Here is a 21,914-nt window from a genome sequence, read left to right as displayed (position 1 = left end):
TCATAGCAGATGATATGATTGTGAACATAGAAAATCTGAAATCTACAGATAAATTCTTAACATTAACAGAATTTAGTAATGTAGCTTTGTATGCAAAATAAAAATGATAATATATTTAACATATGAAAGTAGTAGTATTTGTATGTAGCAGCAACAGTTAGAAATCGAAATAAAGAAAACAACCTTTATAAAAGCTATAAAAATAAGCACTCAGAAATCATTCCAAAAGTTATGTATAAGACTTCTTTTTCTTGTTGTTGGTGTTGTCGAGTCGATTCCAACTTCTAGTGATCCTGTGTACAGCAGAGCAGAACCCTGCCTGTCTTTTTTTTTTTTTTTCTGTGAGGAAGATCAGCCCTGAGCTAACATCCATGCCAATCCTCCTCTTTTTGCTGAGGAAGACTGGCCCTGAGCTAAAATCCGTGCCCATCTTCCTCCACTTTATGTGGGATGCCACCACAGCATGGCCTGACAAGCGGTGCGTTGGTGCGCGCCCGGGATCTGAACCTGGGCCGCCAGCAGTGGAGTGCATGCACTTAACCGCTGCGCCATGGGGCTGGCCCCCCAAAACCCTGCCTGGTCTTTTTGCACCATCCTCTCACTTTCTGGCACTATATCAGATAATGCTCTGCTGCTATTTATAGGGTTTTCGTGGCCAATTTTTTTGGAAGTGCGTAGCCAGGTCCTTCTTCCTAGTCTGTCTTAGTCTGGAAGCTCCACTGAAACCTGTCTACAATGGGTGACCTTGCTGGTATTTGAAATACCGGTGGCATAGCTTTCAGCATCATAGCAACACGCAGCTGCCACAGTATGACAGCCAGCAGACAGGTGGTATGCTTCCCTGACCGGAAATGACCCTGGCTGTGGCAGTGAGAGTGCCAAATTTTAACCACTAGACAACCAGGGCTGGCTTATAAGACCTCTTTATGGAAAATATATTAAAACCTTATAATGAGATATTGAAGAAGACCTAAATAAATTGAGAGAGATACTATTCATGGATTTGAAGCCTTATTTTTTCAGTCATGTTAGTTTTCCCCAGTTGATGTACAGATTCAGTGATATCGAAACCATAATCTCAGAAGATTTATTTAGTTTTAAATAGACAAGCTAATTCTAAAGTTTATAAGGAAACGTAGAGGGCTAAGTATAGCCAAGATACTTTTGAATTGGAAAAATAACGAGGTAGCAAGAATTGACCTACCAGATGCTAATATTGTTTTGTAATTAGGACATTGTGGTGTTAGCACAGGGCTAAGCAAAGAGACCAATGGAATAGAATAGAGATACTGGAAATACACCAACACATATGTGGACACTTGATTTTTGATAGGGGCAATATGGAGCAGTGATGAAAGGACTTTTTGAAGAAATGATGCCAAGACAGTTGGGCTTATATAAAGGCAGAAACAAAATTGACTCTCTACCTCACAACATACACAAAAAATCAATTTTAAATGGATTATAGACCAAAAAGTGAAAAGTACAACTAAAACTTTTAGAGATAAATGTGACTTTAGCTTAGGTAAAAATTATCAAACAAGACACAAAAAGCATAAAACATAAAGGAAAAATGATAGTACATTATGTTCATCAAAAGATACCATAAAGAGTGTGAAAAAAGCAAGTATAAAGTGGAAAAAATTATTTGCAACACGTATAACAGAGAAATTAATTTAGAATAACTATTATTGATTTTTAATTATTAGATTATATGTAATATATCATATGTAAATGGATAATTATATATACTATTAGAATCAAAAGAAAAAATACAACCTAATAGAAAAGAAATTAAAATTATTAATAATTATATGAAATGGCGTTCAACTTCATTAGGAATCAGAAAAATGTAAATTAAAACCAGTATGAGATTTAAGTGTCCTAAAAGTTGCAGAAAATTTTAAAGTCTGACAACACCAAGTGAGGGTGAGGTTTGTGGAGTAGAGGAGTTGGAACTGCTAATGCAAGTGTAAGTTGGTACAGTCACTTTGGAAAAGTTTGGTATTATCTAGTGATGTAGAACTAATGCATGCGTATGCTATTACCAAGGACTTCCTTTCCTAGATTTATATCTAGACAAACTTGTGCTCATGTGCCCCAGTACACATTTATAAGAATGTTTATGACAGTATTGTTTGTAATAGTGCAAACCCAGAACCAGCCCACATGTCCATCAGCAGTAGAATGGATGAATAAAACCATGCAGTGGAATATTCTACTACAATGAAAATAAATGAACCATAGCCACATATACCATCATGGATGAATATTAAAAACATAGTATTGTAAGATACATCCGACATAAAGGATATGTACAGTATATTTCCGTTTATATAAAGTTGAAAAACAAAACTGTTGTCTAGAACATGCATTCTCAGTGGGGGTGATATTGTTCGCTTTTGTGGCAAAAATTGGTTCTTGGAGGGTAGAAAAATGTTCAATATTATAGTGGTTTCTGGCCCTCCAAAGCTTAACCCTACCTGGCAAAATCTTTTCTTAGTATTTGATTTCTCTTTGAGTTTTCTCAGGTATCACATGAGCACCATTTACACTGACAGTGAGTTTGGGGAAGATATACAAAGCGTATGCAAAGTCAGTGCTACAAAACTGGTGGATAGATGGTTGGAGGACTTTCAAATGATTGCTTATCTCGAAGTCATTGCTAGAGGTGGTCTGCACATGCCATTTGGTTGCCATTGGCTGTCTTGTGGATGTTGTTTATATTTGATATTCCATGCTTTTGTGTGTGAATTGGGTTTTTAGAATTAAATAAAAATCTGTTTTATTAATTAACAAAAGTTATTCAGCTTTTGTTGAATAGTTATCATTAGTTATACCAAGTACTGAAAAGAAAAAAATATTGAAAGTATCTTAAGGAATATCTAGTAGCTAAGTTAAAAGTTTCTTCTCAGATCAAGCAAAAAAAGTTTATTAAATATTTTAGGAAATTAATCCTTTCAATGGTTTTACTTCTGCTGGAAAAATAAATTTTAATTTTTTAAAATTTGATTACATCACTATTATTGTATAAATGGATAATTTGCATATGTAATTTGATGTATCGCAATTTAAGTAAATAAATTATATTAAAAAACAAATACATTATAAAGTTAAGTGAAATACTATGTAGTAGCCTTTAAAATTTTAACTTAAAAATTTTATTTAATCATTTGTAACCCTCTATTGAATAAAGACTTGGCTTTATACACTTTTTATTTGTAAAATCACAGATAGACATGTAGTATATAAACAGATAGTATATCCAGGTATTAAAATTTCATAGGAGAATGATTAGGAGAAAATTTTTGAAAAAGCTCCTTACAGTTGATAATGAAAAAAAAAAAAGATCAAGAAACACTGGTCTAGAAATACATATATAGGTGATAAAACTATAAAGAAAAGCAGAGAAGTGAGAACCATAACATTCAGGATATTAACTCTGAAGATCAGATAGGTGCTGTTTCTGGAGTTGTGACAGTAGTCTGTTTCTTGACCTTGGTGGTGGCCACTCAGGTGTTTACCTTATACATTAGTCTGTATGTTCATGGTTTACATATTTTTCTGTATGGGGGTTATATTTCGTAATGAAAAAAAGTAGTTTGTAGACTTCAAAATACAGAAATGCAGAATATTACTTACACTTTACATATGCGTGATTAGGAACTAAATCTCCAACTTAGTAGAATTTCTTAATTAAAAAATAGACGTTGAGGGGCCAGCCCGGTGATGCAGCGGTTCAGTGCACGCTGTAGGGGAAGAGGGAGAATCCCCCTCTGCCCTTTCCCTTAAGGTTCTTCTGGCTGGCCAAATAACTAAAAAGACAGGTTAGCAGAAGAAAATAATACCAAGTTTGATAACATGTATACATGGGAGAAACCACGGAAACTGAGTTTCTCAACACAATAGCAGAGATTCTCCTCTTAAATACCATCTTCAGCCAAAGACAAAGGAGGATGTTGGGGGTGGGGGGAGTCAGTTACGGGAGATTACCAGAAAAGCACAGTAAACAAGAGTAAGGTTATTATGCAGATTTAAGGCCTCAGCTTTCACACTGATAAGTTTTTAGAGATGAGGTCATCCCCCTCTCCTCCCAGCACAGAGAGGGAGATACCTTTACAAATGGAGATTTCCCTTATAAATGTAAATGTTTGTCTGGCAACTCCCAGCAGGGCCACCCAGAGAATGTAGCCGGGAAGAGACAGAATTTTGATAAGAGAGGCTTGGTGCCTTTCCTACTGTAACATCTATTTTACATTATATTACAGCCATCATGATAGTAACTCCTTCCTGAAACAGATATTTTCAGTTCTTGAGGCAGTTTGGGAGGGGAAACTCAAATGTTCTTCCTGAGTTTTCTGAGTCTTTATTGTCTTCAGCTCGAAATAATCCACATACCAGAGTGGTGCATCTTGGGGTGGCCTGCCCTGAACACCATCAGTGCACTCCGCTGCGGCAGCCCGGGGTTCGCAGGTTCAGATCCCGGGCATGCACCAACGCACCACTTGTTAAGCCACGCTGTGGTGGCGACCCATATAAAGTAGAGGAAGATGGGCATGGCTGTTAGCCCAGGGCCAGTCTTCCTCAAGAAAAAAGGGGAAGATTGGCATCAGATGTTAGCTCAGGGCTAGTCCTCCTCACAAAAAAAAAAAAAAATAGACGTTGACTGATAAAAAGCTTTTACTGAACAAAAACAGAAATGCCAGGGGTTTTTTTGTTTGTTTTTCAGATGGGCCCAGTTCTTTATCCATCCACTAATGATCAGAGATGCAATTGACCGGGAAGTTGAAGCAGTTGATAGTGGTAAGAAAAGTGCTTTATATCTTACCACTCTTTCCTTCATTCAACCAGTTATTTAGCATATTTATCATTCTTTATCACTAGACCATTTTATCTTTATATCATGAAGGGCTAAATGGAAATAGATGTGTCATGTTTATTCCTGAAGCCATTAAATGTCTAGCATAGATTTGAAATAAATCAAAAGGATGGTAGATTTTAGTTTTTCAGCCTTTGTTTTTGAGGGCTTTACCATAGTGACTAATCTTTTGCAAGACCAGAGCCTAATTCTTAAAGCTAATACTGAGTGTTAAAACGTTAAAAGTTTACATACTCCTTTTGCTTGAAGAGACATTTTCTCTGAGGCTTTATTTTAAGTACCATCGTGATATTTTAAATAGCTTATCCTTCGTTACCTATATGTGTAGGTGCTTTGTGGCTTGAATTTCGGTAGTTCTGAAAACAATTGTGATATATTTATGGACAAAGAAACTAAATCTCTGAGCATAAAATGCATTTAATTTTACTTTTTGGCAGTTTTCTTATCTTTTCTTATCTTTCTTATCTTTGGGATTTAAAGAATGAAGATCATGAGAAAAACTGTGTGCTTATATAGGGTGAGGCTTCATTATAGAGCTGTGCTATAAATAGCTCTTAATTACAGTGTATCAATAAATAGCACCACTGTAGAATAACCCTGCTTGCTTTATTTTAGCATTAGAAACATGTAATACTATACTTGGGGAGACCCAGTTTGTATAGGTTAGGCTTGGCTTGCAGCAACTGAAAAGGCAAGTCTCTGTACTTCTCCTTTTGTAGCATTTTCCTCCTTGGCTTGATTCAGTGTCTAGCTCTAATAATGACTTAATGCATTCACTAGGCTGACTAAACTGCAGATGGCTAGAAAGAGCCATCTGTCTGGAATCGACCAGACTTGTGTTTTACTTATAGAAATGTCACTAACTGTGGCCCTCAATTTATTTGTAAAAGAGGGTGGGATGGAGTTAGATTCCTCCCAGCTCTAGTAGCTCCTTGTGATCAAGCATTTATATTCTTTATTTTTCTTACTTGCTTGTCACAGTGTCTGTTTTATCCTAAGCCCAGATAAATATTTGTTGAGTAGATGAAAAACCAGAATAACCAAAAAAAACTCTAAAAGCCTTTCCTACTTTTTGAGACCTAGGAACTATTCTCTGTGTCTTAAATGCTTTCAAGTATGTTTTTCTTCATACAGTTTCTAGAGTGGTTTGAAATCAGTGTTTAAAAAATTAAACCTCTAATTCAATTTCACAAGTTAAACCAGAATATATTTTATTTTGAAATATTATGCAGAAATAGATACCTATACACAAATATCATATGTGATATATGATATGTACATACACACACACATACAATAGGTTGTTTTAGTTTAAAAGGAACTTAAGCTAAAGGCATTGCTTTTTGTTTTTTTCATTTGTTTGTTTTTGATGATAGGAGACCTAGATTTCAATTTGTGATCTGACCCAAATAGCTAGGTATATATCATTAGTCACTTACCTTTCTAAGTATGAAGGATTTACTTGAGATTAGGGAGATGAGGGAGCTCTTACATTGTAACTGGTGTAATAACCTACTTTATCATTCATTAGCCAGTTTGGAAACTCTTATCTTCTCGTTTTCCTTTTCCTTTATTCCTCTCCATCTGCTTATGGAAGAGATTCTCTCTTTCTTGGGTTTTTAATTTATTACCTAGTTTTAACATCATTACTTTATCACTGTGCCCTGCGTTGACAATCTGTTTTTCGTCTAATCTTTCAGTGGAGTGGTTATACACCTACATTTATAAGCATTTATTTGCACAATGCAGATAGGTCTATTCAATGTTTTACAATTTTCTTCAATACATTGAATAAGAGAAGCTCATGTAAATGTCCACAGGGTAGATTTTAAAATAGGATTAATTTATTGCTTAAAGAAGATTATAGAGAAAAAAATTATTCTTAATAATTCGATCTTTATTTTAATGATAGTTCATGCTCTCATGTAAATATGTGTAATTGCTTACATAGTGTATCTTAGTGATTGAGATTGAAGATATGGCCAAAGCCTTTTTTTTTTTTTTTTTTTTTTTTAAGATTTTATTTATTTATTTTTTCCCCCCAAAGCCCCAGTAGACAGTTGTGTGTCATAGCTGCACATCCTTCTAGTTGCTGTATGTGGGATGCGGCCTCAGCATGGCCAGAGAAGCAGCGCGTCGGTGCGAGCCTGGGATCCGAACCCGGGTCGCCAGCAGCGGAGCGCACTCACTTAACCACCAAGCCACGGGGCCGGCCCGCCAAAGCCTTTTTTTATCTAATCAAATGGCAGAGTGTGTTCTCTAACTGTTCAGATATTTATACTCTTTTTTTATCAGTTGTAGGGGGTCCTAAATCAGTTTTCGTGGATATGTTTACATGTCTACTCTATTAGTTTCCGGTTGTTGCTGTAACAAATTACCAGACACTTAGTGGCTTAAAATAACCCAGATTTATTTTCTTAAACTTTTGGAGGTCAGAAGTCTAAAATATTTCCTCAGGGCTGCATTCCTTTTGGAGGCTCCAAGGGAAAATCTGTTTCCTTGTCTTTTCCACCTTCTAGATACCACCTACATTCCTAGGCTATGGCTCCTTTCTCTATCTTAAGAGTCATCATTGTGGAGTCCTCTCTCCTCTCTGGCCTCTGCTTCTATCCTCACATCTTCTCTCTGACTTTGATCCTCTTGCCTTTCTCTTCTAAGGACACTTATGATTACATTGGGACCATCTAGATAATCCAGGATAATCTCTCTTTTTCAGGATCCTTAATTAAATTACACCTGCAAAAGTTCTTTTTACCACATAAGGTAACATATTCATCGTTTTTGGTGATTAGGATGTGGACATCTTTGGGGGCCATTATTCAACCTACTATACTTAGTGGAGTTGTTTCTCCTGTGTTATAGCCATATCTTCATATTTTTTACAGAGATTTTTTTTTTTTATTTACTCTGTTGAAGCTATATATATATTTTTTACTGTCTCATATTTGATTTAGACTTATGGCTCATAACTGAAGTATTTTATTGAATATGCTTACTTCTGCTTCTTTCCATCCCTACTGTCACCACTTTAGTTTCCACTCTCTTCACCAAGTATAACAGTGATGGCCCCTAATCAGTTTTCCTATCTCTACTTTTGCTTCCCTTCAATCCGTTCTCCACATTTACAACCAGAATCAACTTACAGTCCAAATCTGATAATGTCACTCTCTTTATTAAACATCTACAATGCCTTACCATTACTCCTATGATAAATAATAATAGCTAACATTTATTGAGCACTTATTGCATGCATTATTGTGATTGTTATTATCCCCATTATCCTTATTTGACGTATAATGAAACTGAGGCTTAGAGGGGTTAAGTAATTAACCCAAAGTCCCAGAATCAGTCATTTCACTGAGGATCCAAAGTCAATAATGACTGTATGATACTAAGATCTGTACTATTACACATGCAATACTGCTTCCCAGAGGTCTTACTAGGCTCTTTCAAAAATTATTTCTTCTTTATCTTTTCAGCCTGATATCTTGCCTCTGCTTTGATTCTGAACGTTGTTCAACCATATTGACCTTCTTTCTGTTTTTCAGTGGTGCCATATTCTCTATCTCTTTTAAGTTTTTCTCCTTAGAATGTTTTGCACACTCCCATTTCTCCCTCCCTTTCTATTCCCTAAAAAACTCCAGTTTGTCCCTCAGGGCTCAACTTGAGTCACTCCCTGGGAAACCTCTTTCCATGAGCCCATCCCCCAAAATAAATTCATACACAAAAATAAGACAAAATTAGGTTAGATGATAGTCCTTAAATATTTTCATAATACTCTATGTGTTGTAGCACTTAGCCATAGCAAACTGTACTTTCTACTGGGCTCTAACTAAGCTCCTTCAATTATTAAACAACTCCACTGGCCTCATTGCTGCCTTTGAATTCATTAAGCTATTTCTTGTCTTAAAGCCTTTGAATTCGTAATTCCCATACCTGGAAAACTTCCCCCACATATTCTTATGACATTATCCCTACTTTGTTTGGGTTTCTGCTCATTTGTCACCTCTTCAGAGAGGCCTTCTATGATCACCCTGTCATCACTGTAATTTCCCTTACCCAGCTTTATTTTTCTTTATAGCACCCATCACTGACTGACATTATGTTTAGAATCTATGTGTTGGTTTATTTATTGTTAGTCTCTCCTGCTAGAATGTAAACTCCTTGAGGGCAGGGACTTGGTCCCTTTTATTCACATTTCTACCTCCAGCAACTAATTTTGTAGTACCTGCCACATAGTAGATGTTCAGTAAATATTTGTTAAAGGAAAATATCTTATCTTATTTAATCCTTATAAGAATCCTATGAACTAGATACTAGTAACTCCATTTTATAGATGCAGAAATAGAATCAGAGAAGTTAGATAACTTCCTCAAGATTGTACAGCTTAGTAAATGGCAAACCTTGAATTCTAGCTGAGATATTTCTGACTTGAAAGCAATTGTTCTTAACCATTAATATTTTATTACCAACATAGTTTGCTTTGGGGGAAATGTAAACAATATATATGACAAAGTTCCCAGATAATCAAGAATTTGATTTAACATTTTATTAGTACTTTCATCAGTAAAATCTTGGACATAGTGTCCTAGAGTTGAAACTTTCAGATCATTAACTACCCTGTTTCATTTGAAAATAAAGGAAAACCTCTAGAAAGGTGAATTGACTACGCAAAAAGTTACAGAATATGTTAAGTCATAGAGCCTGGCTTAGATCACCTCAGTCTTATAACACATAATTCATAAAATTAATTTTTGTGACTTCTCCTCTTTCAGTTCTGTAAGCTTGAATTTCCAGTAATAAAGCAGATACTGAATTTCATTTTATTAAAAGTATTTCTTTAAAACTGACAGAGTATCAACTTGCAAGACCTTCTGATGCAAACCGAAAGGAAATGTTGTTTGGAAGCCTTGCTAGACCTGGACATCCTATGGGGAAATTTTTTTGGGGTAAGATACTAAATACTTCATCATATTTCATATTTTCTAATTGAGGAAGATTGAGAATATGAAAAGTTGGTAAAGAATAGAAGGTTATAAAGGTAGGGTAGCTGAGAACCTTTTACCTTTTAAGGTAGGTAGGTAGCTTTTCAAATAAAAAGTGGTTAAAGTATGTCTATATTTGGTTCTCTGACACTGGATATATCAAGAATATATCAAGAATTTTGTGAATGGTTTCTGGGTGCCAGGTACTCTGCTAACACTACATGAATTATTGCATTTATTCATTTACTACCAGTGTTATGTGCTGGGTACCATTATCATCCCCGTTTAAAGATGAAACAGGCTCAGGGAAGTTATTTAATTTGCTTAAATCACAGTGGTGGATGTGGGATTTGAACCTCTCTTTATCTGATTATAAAGTCTGTGCTTTACCCTATCCTGACATTTCCATTTATCAACAGAGATTCAACAATGATTTCTCTAATAGTTTTTGAGCTGTGACCTAATTTTTGACTGCTAAACTGTTTAAATGGTGTCTGCTTTTTCTTAGTGTTAGAATTCATTTATAGCCTCATATTAATCCTCTTGACCATAAGTAGAATCTGGGATAAGTTGATCTAAATGGCACTTCATTCAAAGGATGTTTTGCTTCCCTGTATATTTTGTACAGTTATACACATTTTATATGACGTCCTTTCTTTATGTGGTTTATTTTTAAGAATTATGGAGAATATTATTAAAATAATTCAGAGATAGGGGCTGGCCCGGTGGCGCAAGCGGTTAAGTGCGCGCGCTCCGCTGCGGCGGCCCGGGGTTCGCTGGTTCGGATCCCGGGCGTGCACCGACCCACTGCTTGGTAAGCCATGCTGTGGCGGCGTCCCATATAAAGTGGAGGAAGATAGGCACCGATGTTAGCCCAGGGCCGTCTTCCTCAGCAAAAAAGGAGGAGGATTGGCGGATGTTAGCTCAGGGCTGATCTCCTCACAAAAAAAAAAAAAAAAAAAAAAAAAAAAAGAAAATAATTCAGAGATAAAACCTGAGTTCAATACTAGACTAATTATTAAGAAAGGAAGTTTAAGACAATTACTGTTGTTAAGACATTGCCAATGAAAGATTAATTCCTTATTCAGAATTGTTTCTTGTGAATTTTTGTCTTATACTGATATTATTATTACACTCTGGTTCAATATTCTTGAGTCACTTGGGTTATTTCATTAGCTATGTATAGTAGCAGAGCATGTGTTGTTGGTGTAGAGATTTTTAACCAAGTAAACTTAGTTTTTTCTATAATCTTTTTCATCTTTTTACAGGAAACGCTGAGACTCTGAAACATGAGCCAAAAAGGAATAGTATTGATACACATGCTAGATTGAGAGAATTCTGGATGCGTTACTACTCTGCTCATTACATGACTTTAGTGGTTCAATCCAAAGGTAATATTATCTATTATGGCCCTTAGAATTACTCTGAAGTAGTGCTTTCTTAGGATTTGTTTACTTTGATCAGTGTTGCAGTGCACTGTTAATTACTTTAGTGCTTGACCCTAATATGAACTAAAGGAAATCAGGATTTGGAGAGGTCGTATAGCAAGTGGCAAAGCTTAGGAAAGCACAAAATCGTGTGATTCTCAGGCAAATGTTTTTTCTCTTATAGATATATGTCCTGTCTCTAGGCAAGTGTGTAAGCATACTAACGTACTAATAGGTCATGAATTGGTCTTTTAAGCCACATTCAGCTACTGCCTCTGTTATCTCTGGTTTTGCATTTAATTTATGTTGATCATAAACTCTTATAGGGCAAGATATCTGTCTTTTCATCCTTACATAGAGTCTAGTAAAATGGGCTTATTAATTGAAATCCCTCATGGTGCTGATAGCAGAAGTATCTTAAATGTAAAATACTGATCAATACCTCTACTCTTCTCCTCCTTTTATCATTATCTTCAATAACTTGTGTTAACTTTTTCTTATTAGAGAAATCATGGTAGCTTTCTTTTGTTTTCTTTGCATTTCAGTCTCCTTACGCTGTTTTTCAAAGTCAGTCAGTTGCTGAACTATTCCTTTTTGACATACCTTATAGTTTGCACATTTCTTTTTGAAAAAGTAATCCTCTCACCCGAACGTGATTCTCCTTTTTATAAAATTTTGTTCTCTTATTGTCGAAATTAAGATCAGAGCTGCTTAGCACTTAAATATAAAACATTTTTGCATTTATGATCAAAATTAGTCCACTAAAGTTGACTTGAATTTAAAGTTATGGATAAGGTATGGTAGAGTCTTTTGTTCAAACTACAAATGTGTTCTCGATTCCTTTTACAACATTTGTTAAAATAGGCAATTCCATATTCAGTATGTAATTTATAATTTTTAATTTTTGTTTCTAAATCTGTCATGAACATGCATTTTTCTTTAACTAGGTATTGTTTCTTTTACAGTCTCTTTCTCTGTGATGACAAATATAAGAGCATATTAGTGCTTGTTGCAAATTTCTAAAATAAGCCCCAGATATTTGATAAGAGAACCTCGTACAATCTACACTCAATTGATTTTTGGAGCTTTAGCATTTATTATACCATTTAAGAGTGAAATATCTGTATAAATAGTATAGAATAAGTTCAGAACTTGATAAGTCTAATTTGCAACTTGTGTTTTATGTACTTGGGCATCTCATTTGAGAATTAATGAAACTCATGTGTCTGGTGGAACTAACAAATACTATCCAATGATGGTAATGAGTCACTGGGATAAAGATAAAAGGTTTCCTTTTTCAATTAGATCTTCTGTTTTACTAGAAATTTCAAAAGAATTTCTTATGAAATATAAGAAAAAAATCAGAAGATAGAAATCATAGAATATGAAACCTAAGAAGAAGACTTGTGGATTAAAACCTCAGCAAGTATAAATTAGTGTAAAATAAATGGAGTATAAAAGTACTGATGAGATGCTGAGAAGGATCCGTGTAGTGTGGGTTAATTCGGAGAAACCTTCCTAGAGGAAGCAAGTTTTGGAATGGGGTAGGAAGATGAGTGGTATATTCTTATCTCTTGGCCCTTCACACTAGCCTAATGATAAACAAAAACTTTTTTTTTTTTTTACTTGTGTGCTTTTTCTAACTTTACCAGGTAGAAATAAAGGAGTCTAACAAATTGTATGTGTCCTAAGGTTTTCTTGACTATTGCTATTTTTCCTGTTACTCATTACTGGTTAAGAGTGGCAAGTAATGCCCAAATTAAAGTATCCCTTTGTTTTATAGTTAAAGATCTGTGAGAAATCTAATTGCATGTTCTACCTGGAATAACAACATTGTATTTCCCTGTCTCCTTCCTGCCCTCCCCCCTAAGAAACACTGGATACTTTGGAAAAGTGGGTGACTGAAATCTTCTCTCAGATACCAAACAAGTAAGACATTTATTTTCATAAATCATATGCCTTTAGAGTTAAAGCGGCCATACCTTCTTGTATGGGTCCAAAGGTTTTCGTGGTTTTTTTTTTTTTTAAACAGGTGATTAAATTAAGACCTAAAGTGGTTTCCTACAGCAATGGAGTGGGAAAAATAAGATGAGAACCCAAGTTTCCACAGTTGCTGTAGTTCAAAATTTATAAGCTTGTAAACTTATAGTAAGCAGTAATTCTGAAGAATTTATGCCTCCTTTTACATTTATTCAGAGCTTTTCTGTTACTGTATAGAGTGTTTGAAACTGTGATGTGAAAGCAAGTATTATATTGAGAGGCAGAATATATGTATATGCTTGTACCCCTGCCTTAGAACAAATTGTGTCCTGAAAGTTTGTTTTTTAAGTCAGTTGTTTGGAATGTGGAATGCTTTTCCCCATAAAAGAAATAATCTTGTAGATGATGGTTGACTTTCCATACTGCCTGAAAGGTCTATTTCATTTGGTTGAACCAAATAATCTTTTATTAGAGATTATATATAGGGTTCCAGTTCAGAAAGCTACTATTTTTTGTCCATCTCAAATTTATCACAATAATACTAATATTTAAAAGACACTTTAGGGGGCCGGCTCGGTGGCGCAGCAGTTAAGTGCAGGCGCTCCGCTGTGGCGGCCCAGGGTTCGCGGGTTCAGATCCTGGGCACACACTGACGCACTGCTTGTCAAGCCATGCTGTGGCAGCATCCCGTATAAAGTAGAGGAAGATGGGCACAGATGTTAGCCCAGGGCCAATCTTCCTCGGCAAAAAAAGAGGAGGATTGGCATCATGTTAGCTCAGGGCTGATCTTCCTCACAAAAAAAAGAAAGACACTTTATTCTTACATTTTTGTTACAAAGAATACAAAAATTTTAATTCTGAAGCAATTCTTTCTTTCTTCCCACTCCTAGCAGTTTGCATTTTAGTAAAATAAATGAAATCAGATTTTTTTTCTTGCATCAGGTGAGTAAGCTAGACTTTTTCTAGTTCCTCATTCTAAAACATAATTTGTTTTAAATTTTTGAAAGAAAAATTAGCTTTAAAAATATTAGAATAATTAGTAATAACAACTGAGTGGTTATCATTATCTTGGCTTTATGTAAATTTCCATTGATAATTAGCAGTACTTTTTATGTATGTAAAGATAATGAAAGCCATGCCAAAGTTGTGGAATTGTTTTATTTGTTTTGATAAGAAATGAGTGTGAGCTATGGAAATGTCAAATGGCAGATTGAAACGTGTTTTACTGTGAAACTTTACTAATAAAATCAGAGGTATGTTGAATAGAGGGATTCATTAGGTCCTATCAATCCCTGATAAGCATTTTTTAAAATTCTCTTAAATATTATTCACTAATAACTTTGGTTCCTTAATCAGACAGGTTAAGAAGTCTTCTAGGTATTTAATACTAATTTGTGTTGACCAGTTTTAGAAGAAATATTAGCAATGATATCTTCAACCAGATGTGCTTGAAGCCTCTAGGAGAGCCCATGTCTTTTAAATACCACAGTGCCTAATATAGTGCTTTATACCTAATAATCACCCCATATATATTTGTTGAATTAAAAAAATATCTCTGCTTATATATCTTATATCTCTATAAGTTTTCTTTCTAAAATGGCTTTGTATAGGAAGAGAACTGAAGTTGAATGGGGCTGATAGAGGCAGTAAATATTGGGAGGAGAGGTCTCGTCAATTCATTGTTTTCCATCTCTTGTGAGTTTTAAAGGTATTTGAGTTATTGGGACTGAGGTTAAGAATGGGTTATTTAGGATTTTGTGGCTTTGTTGCCATCTATTCGTTTATGCCTAGAATGCTTTTCAGCCAGGAGTATGTAGACTAGATTATAAATACCTATCAGTTACGCATCCCTAAAGATACTGCTTATAAACACTTTTGCCAATTAAATTTTAATGTATTTGTTTTATTTTCAGTGGGTTACCCAAACCAAACTTTGGCCATTTAACGGATCCATTTGACACACCAGCATTTAACAAACTTTATAGAGGTTCGTGAACCAAAGGTTTAAAACTGTTTGAAATAACTTGAGCACATTCTCTAAAACTTAATTGAGGCTGCCAATTTTCTTTGAAAATGAGAACAGAAAGTACAGCTGGGTTGGAAAGGGAGTAGATGGACAGTGGAGATTCAATTAGTGACGGATAGCAGGCCACTAACTAGCAGCAGATTGATTGGTCTGGGACCTGCTGCTACCTGAGTTTGTTTCATGCTTTCTCTCTGTTTTCCCTTGTTCTTTTTGTTCTTTGGTTTTTTGTTTCTTTCCTATTTCATTTTATCTATATTCTGCTCTTTTTTGCCTTTAAAGAGAGAAAGATAGAAGAGGGGAAAACAGTTTGGAAATCATTTCCTTTATCTTCATTATAAAAACAATTTTTGTTAAATGAAGAAAAATTTTAAGTGTAAAGAAATAGGGGGAAAAATCACCCAGAGAAATCATTTTGGAAAATTTCCTTTTGAGTTTCTATAGGTATATTTTCTTAATGTAGTTGAGATTATAAAATACATATACTTCTGTCTCTTGGTTTTTTCATTTAATATTATATTTGTAATAACTGCCAAAGAGCCATTACATGGTTATGCTATAAGTTACTTAACAATTTGCCCGTAGTGAATATTGCAGAAACATTCTTAATTCTCCCTTTCTCTTTCCTTGCTCTTTTTATCACAGCAGATTTTTTTCTCTTTCTCCTAATTGCCTAGGTATTCCCTCCTCCTCCTCCTCCTTCGCCGTATTGCCAGTCTCTTTCCTCTTCCCTTCCTCTGATCAATGATTGTTTTGTCACACCCTTTATCTGCTGCTGGCTCCATTCTATCTACGCTGAATCTTCCCAGAGACAGCTTATTTTTGGTTGTATTCTTTCTGGCTTTAGATGTTCTCTTCATAGAATCATAGGATAATAACACTGGGAGGAATCTTTTTTTTTTATCATTTTATTTATTTATTTTTTTACCCCCAAAGCCCCAGTAGATAGTTGTATGTCATAGCTGCACATCCCTCTAGTTGCTGTACATGGGAGGCGGCCTCAGCATGGCCGGAGAAGCGGTGCATTGGTGCGCGCTCAGATCCTAACCCGGGCTGCCAGCAGCGGAGCCCGCGCACTCAACCACCAAGCCACGCGGCCGGCCCTGGGAGGAATCTTAGAGCACTTCAGCCTAACCCACTCACTGTACCATAAGAAAACAAATTCAGAAAGATTTAAAGGTGGGGCTGGCTCTGTGGTGTAGCGGTTAAGTGTGCATGCTCCGCTGCTGGCGGCCTGGGTTCGGATCCCGGGCGCACACTGACGCACCGCTTGTCAAGCCATGCTGTGGCAGCATCCCACATAAAGTGGAGGAAGATCTGCATGGATGTTAGCTCAGGGCAGGTCTTCCTCAGCAAAAAAAAGAGGAAGATTGGCATGGATGTTAACTCAGGGCTTATCTTCCTCACAAAAAACAACAACCACCACCAAAAAAAAAAAAAGAAAGAAAGATTTAAAGGCAAGTGATTTTCTCAAGGTCATGTAAACACATATAGCAAGAGAGAGGGTAGGGCTGGATTTCGACCATGGGTCTCCTGACTCCTAGTCCTGTATCCTTTCTTGCAAGAAGGGATCCATCTTTAGGAGCATTTCATATTTTAATAGTTCTTTTATCCATGCTTTCTCTACTTGTGAAACCAAATTGAAAAGAAATTTATGAAAATCGCATTATTCAAATTGGAAAATTGGCAGCTTGAAATAATAATTGCATTGTATTTAACCTTCCCCTGTTTATTGGAGGATGTAGTATATTGAATTAAAAAAATTTTTGTGTAACATAGTAAAAATTATGGATAAACACTTATATCTGTTCTTCTGAAAAATATTTTTGTTTAGTTGTTCCAATCAGAAAAATTCATGCTCTGACCATCACATGGGCACTTCCTCCTCAACAGCAACATTACAGGTAAGAGTTCAAGGGCAAGTTTATTCCATTAGATACTGAGTGAGAGTCATATTTTTAAAGCATGCTAAATGGTTTACATTTGAGTGTTCTGGTTTTATAAACAGGTAATGTGGTAAACTGGGACTCCTGAATTTTTCAAGCCTTGCTGTATATTTAATGTCTTCTTGGGTATAAAAACTAGAATTTTCTTATAACTGGTTGCCTTTCCTGAGTCTTTGAAATTAAATATCTTAGTGTGAGTGCTAACTTCTTTTTATTTTTTAAAGATTTTATTTATTTATTTATTTCCCCCCAAAGCCCCAGTAGATAGTTGTATGTCATAGCTGCACATCCTTCTAGTTGCTGTATGTGGGACGCGGCCTCAGCATGGCCGGAGGAGTGGTGCGTCCGTGTGCGCCCAGGACCCGAACCCGGGCCGCCAGCAGCGGAGCGCATGCACTTAACCACTAAGCCACGGGGCTGGCCCATGAGTGCTAACTTCTGTAATTATTTTCTTTAGTACTTTGAGCACAAAAATATATTAGCTTATGATGTATTTCTCAGTGGTGACCATTTAGTTTGATCCTGTCAAAAGTAAAGTTGAATAATTTTTAGCCTGGAAAAGGACTACAGCATAAATCTCAAGGACTTACTACTATGAGTTGGGAATGAGATAGGGCAGATTTATACAAATTAGGAAAACATTTCAACTTATTTATGTTATCTTATATGAGCAATATAGCATAGGCCAAGAATTTCTTTAAAGATAAGGATCAGTCAGTGCCTGCAAATGCTTTTCTAATTAGAAACAAATGCTAATGAACTGGTAAAAATTTAACTTATTTTTTGAAACCATTATCAACAAAACAAAACCGTGAGGACACACATGCAAGCAGAAGGAAGGAAAGTAATGTGTATTGCTTAAGCTCAGTAAAAATGCTTTTTTTCACGTATATGTTAGAATATTCAATTGCTCAAGTCCCATAAAGTTAACAAGAATGGTATGCCTCCAGTGAGAAAGCAGAGAACATGTGTATTGTCTACGTGCTTTTGGTGTAAGGATAATATAGGAAAAAGTAATATATATTGATTGTATAGTTATGTTAGAGTGTCCCCAAAAGTGTTAAAATCATTATATGCACATTTAAAAATTTGTTTTAAATTTTTACTATAAAAATAATACATGCTTGTAAAATATTAAAATAGGACAAAAGAGTAAAGCTGTGCTTCTCCTTTTCTTTGTCTCTGTCCTCAAAGATATACCCAACATTAATAGTTTCATATATATCTTTCAGACATTAAAATAATGAATATAGGGCCAGCCCTGTGGCGCACTGGTTAAGTGTATGCACTCTGCTGCTGGTGGCCCAGGTTCGGACCCCAGGCGCACACCAGCGCACCGCTTGTCAGGCTGTGCTGTGGCGGTGTCCCATATAAAGTGGAGGAAGATCAGCACGGATGTTAGCTCAGGGCCAGTCTTCCTCAGCAAAAAGAGGAGGCTTGGCGTGGACGTTAGCTCAGGGCTGATCTTCCTCACAAAAAAAAAGAAAGAAAGAAAGAGAAAGAAAAAAAATAATATAAAACATATATCTTTTTTATGGAAATGGAATTATACTATATATACTAGTCTTCCTTTTTTTTTTGGCAATGCTTATTTTCTCAATTAACAAAGCCTTGTTTATCCTCTGATTGATTACTAAGGTAATTCATTGTAGAAATCTTGAAAATTACTAAAAAGTAGAAAAAAAGTCATCCATGATTCTGTTTTTCAAAGACTGTTAACATTTCTTTATGTTTCCATCCAGTTATTTTTTTTATAGACTGTTTATTTGTTTTAACATGACATTCATCATGAGTCATTTTGAATTCCCAGTAAATAAGCTTTTTTGGGGAGATATTTTGTGTGTGTGTGTGTGTGTGTGTGAGGAAGATTAGCCCTGAGCTAACACCCAATGCCAATCCTCCTCTTTTTGCTGAGGAAGATTGGCCCTGGGCTAACATCCATGTCCATCTTCCTCTACTTTATATGGGACACCGCCACAGCATGGCTTGATAAGCAATGCATCGGGGCGTGCCCGGGATCTGAATCTGCGAACCCCAGGCTGCCCAAGCAGAGTGCACACGCTTAACCACTCTGCCAGCCCCTGGGGAGCCATTTTTTAGAAAGAAGCACGTGTTTATCCCTTCAGAGTTACCAAATATAGTACAGTTAGCCTTGTTCAGATGCAAATGTTGTGTAATTAACTGGGTTCATTCTTTAACTGATTTGCTCCCCTACATCAGTCTTACTATAGATGTAATTCAAATTTATATTTTAAACAATGTTGTATGGGCTTTGGGGATTGCTTAACATAGTTGAAATCATAATATTATATCTTGACTTTTAAGAGTTTACTGAATAAATTCTATAAACTAATTTTAAAATTTAAGAAAATTTAGATTTCCTAATTCGATTTTTCTGTATATTTTTGTTTTAATAGGAATACATTTTTGAAATTATAGTAGAAGCCAGTGGTAAAAAACAATTTGAATAACATATATAACTACTCAGACTGTTAAAGTTTATTATTAGGCATTTTATATTATAAGGCATTTTTGCATCTGTTATTGAATTTTCATGAAAACTATGGGTAGGTATTAGGCAGGTGAAGAGAAAAAGAAAAATATGGTCAAGGCTCTTGCTCGAGATTATGCTTTTACTTAAAGGAAAAACTAAAACTACAGGCTAGATTTTCTGACATTTAAAGCAACACATTTCAGTTTATCATAGAGCCTGATGCAATACTAAAAGCTTTTACAGCTACAGAGCCATTCGTATCTGTATTAGGTTCTAAAATGATACAGAAGCTCTGTTATTTTTGTTTTGGGTGAAACAAAAATGAAATATTTTCCCATGAAAAGAATTAAGTTTGGTGTGCAAGTAGTCACCTTAAATTTTGGAATGATTGTACTCTTTCAGTGATTTCAGGTGAGGAAGTTAAATTTTACCATGTTTTCTGTTTTAGTCTTGTGGCTACAAATTATAATTTCATGTTTAGTGGAATTTATGTGAGAATAAGTTTATAATCATATTCTCAAATATCGTAGTCTTAGAAGTAAGGTTTTTTGGTGTACTTATACCTTAATTTTTTTATTTCTGACCTTATTTTTTTTTAAGGGTGAAGCCACTTCATTATATCTCTTGGCTGGTTGGACATGAAGGCAAAGGCAGCATTCTTTCTTATCTTAGAAAAAAGCAAGTATTCAATTAATAAGTGTTTTCAGTGTAGCAATCTCTGAAAAATAATAGACACTAAGTATTATATAACCTATTCTTTTCTCTTTTTGTTTTATCTGCCAGGAAGCCTAGAATCAAACCTAATGCTTAATTATAGTCACTTTAATAACCTAGATTATTTTAACGACCATATTATATTTGTAAATTTCCTTGGCAGCCACCTTTTAGCCCGTGTTGGAAGTAGTTGTACACAAAATTTTTAAAGTCATAATTAAACTAGTAGATTCTTGAATTACATAAAAGATTAGCTCTAAATCAAGAATTTAGATTTGAATAGTAAGGAAGTCAATTGTTTAAATGCTGTGGATCTCCAGGCATTTCCAACCTAAAAGGTAGCCTTGAATGAAAACTTCACTGGGCAGATAAATCATAATAAATATGTGGGACTGTGAATAGTATATGCAGCTGTGTTAGCAGAACGTTTCCTAATGCATTTAAGCACTTGTTTAAGTTGCCTAGCCAAAGCATAGAAATATAGCTTTAGAATCAGGACCGATACGTTAAAGTAATTCATTGTTTGATTTTTCTGTATACCAATTCAAGACTGGAAAGGTGGATGAGAAATGTCAATAAGTACTTTAAAACATTGATGTGTACTAGAACATTCAAAGAAAGCTGAAAGGGCAAGTTTATTATGAAAGAATAAACTAATGATATTAGGTCTGTATATGTCTTACGCAGTAAATGTAATATGCTTTGAGATATGCACAGCCTTTTTACCTTACTGAACTTTATTAAAATTTCAAATGCTTCATTCTGGCTTCTTCCCTCCTCATTTTAGGTTTTCAGGATTATTCTAGTCAGAAAAAGATAGAGTCTCTTTGCTTCTTTCCTAGACAAGCTATGTAGGTTAGCTGATAGTCTCAGAGCTCACTTGACTTTCTAAGTAGGGGTGTATCTGAAGTGTTGTCAATCTTCTCCTGGGAGACAGGTTCAAAAAGAGATGAGTGAAATGCCTCCAGCAACCTTAATTTTAATGTTTGTACAGTTCTCTTCAACAGAAATTACTATGGCTTCATAAAACTGTTAACGTTTTATTTAATGGAAATATATTAATATTTCCATTAAATATTCCATTAAATAAATAAATACAGCTATTATTTCCTTCTGGTGATTCCTGCATGCACTACAATCCTTGGGAGGCCTTGTGCTTTTAAAATTTGTGCTTTTAAACTTACTGTTGGAAAGCACGTTAGCATCAAAGACTGAGCTTCCCAAATTTTACATAGAAAGCCTGCCTATTTTGTTAATTTGAAGTATTTGTAGACTATCAATCTGAAGATATTGATTGGATTAATTTTTTTCTAACTATAGGTGCTGGGCTCTTGCGCTATTTGGTGGAAATGGTGAGACAGGATTTGAGCAAAATTCTACTTACTCGGTGTTCAGCATTTCTATTACATTGACTGATGAGGGTTATGAACATTTCTATGAGGTAAATAATTTAAGTGAAGTTTTTT

At 35.3% G+C, this 21,914-nt stretch overlaps 1 protein-coding gene across 2 annotated transcripts in view; it reads left to right on the top strand.

The window, feature by feature from the left end:
• NRDC (nardilysin convertase) overlaps positions 1–21,914 on the top strand; it is a 107,914-nt gene that overhangs the window by 60,978 nt on the left and 25,022 nt on the right. For both annotated transcript variants that reach the window (XM_058552382.1, XM_058552383.1), the window contains 8 exons: positions 4,730–4,803; positions 9,733–9,828; positions 11,133–11,255; positions 13,163–13,220; positions 15,185–15,258; positions 17,129–17,198; positions 20,335–20,412; positions 21,769–21,889. In XM_058552382.1, the coding sequence (XP_058408365.1) occupies positions 4,730–4,803; positions 9,733–9,828; positions 11,133–11,255; positions 13,163–13,220; positions 15,185–15,258; positions 17,129–17,198; positions 20,335–20,412; positions 21,769–21,889 (694 nt within the window). The remainder of the gene's footprint in view (positions 1–4,729; positions 4,804–9,732; positions 9,829–11,132; positions 11,256–13,162; positions 13,221–15,184; positions 15,259–17,128; positions 17,199–20,334; positions 20,413–21,768; positions 21,890–21,914) is intronic.

Source organism: Diceros bicornis, chromosome 13 (genome assembly GCF_020826845.1).
Source record: "Diceros bicornis minor isolate mBicDic1 chromosome 13, mDicBic1.mat.cur, whole genome shotgun sequence".
Classification (NCBI taxonomy): Eukaryota; Metazoa; Chordata; class Mammalia; order Perissodactyla; family Rhinocerotidae; genus Diceros; species Diceros bicornis.
This window is presented reverse-complemented; position numbering and strand designations above follow the sequence as displayed.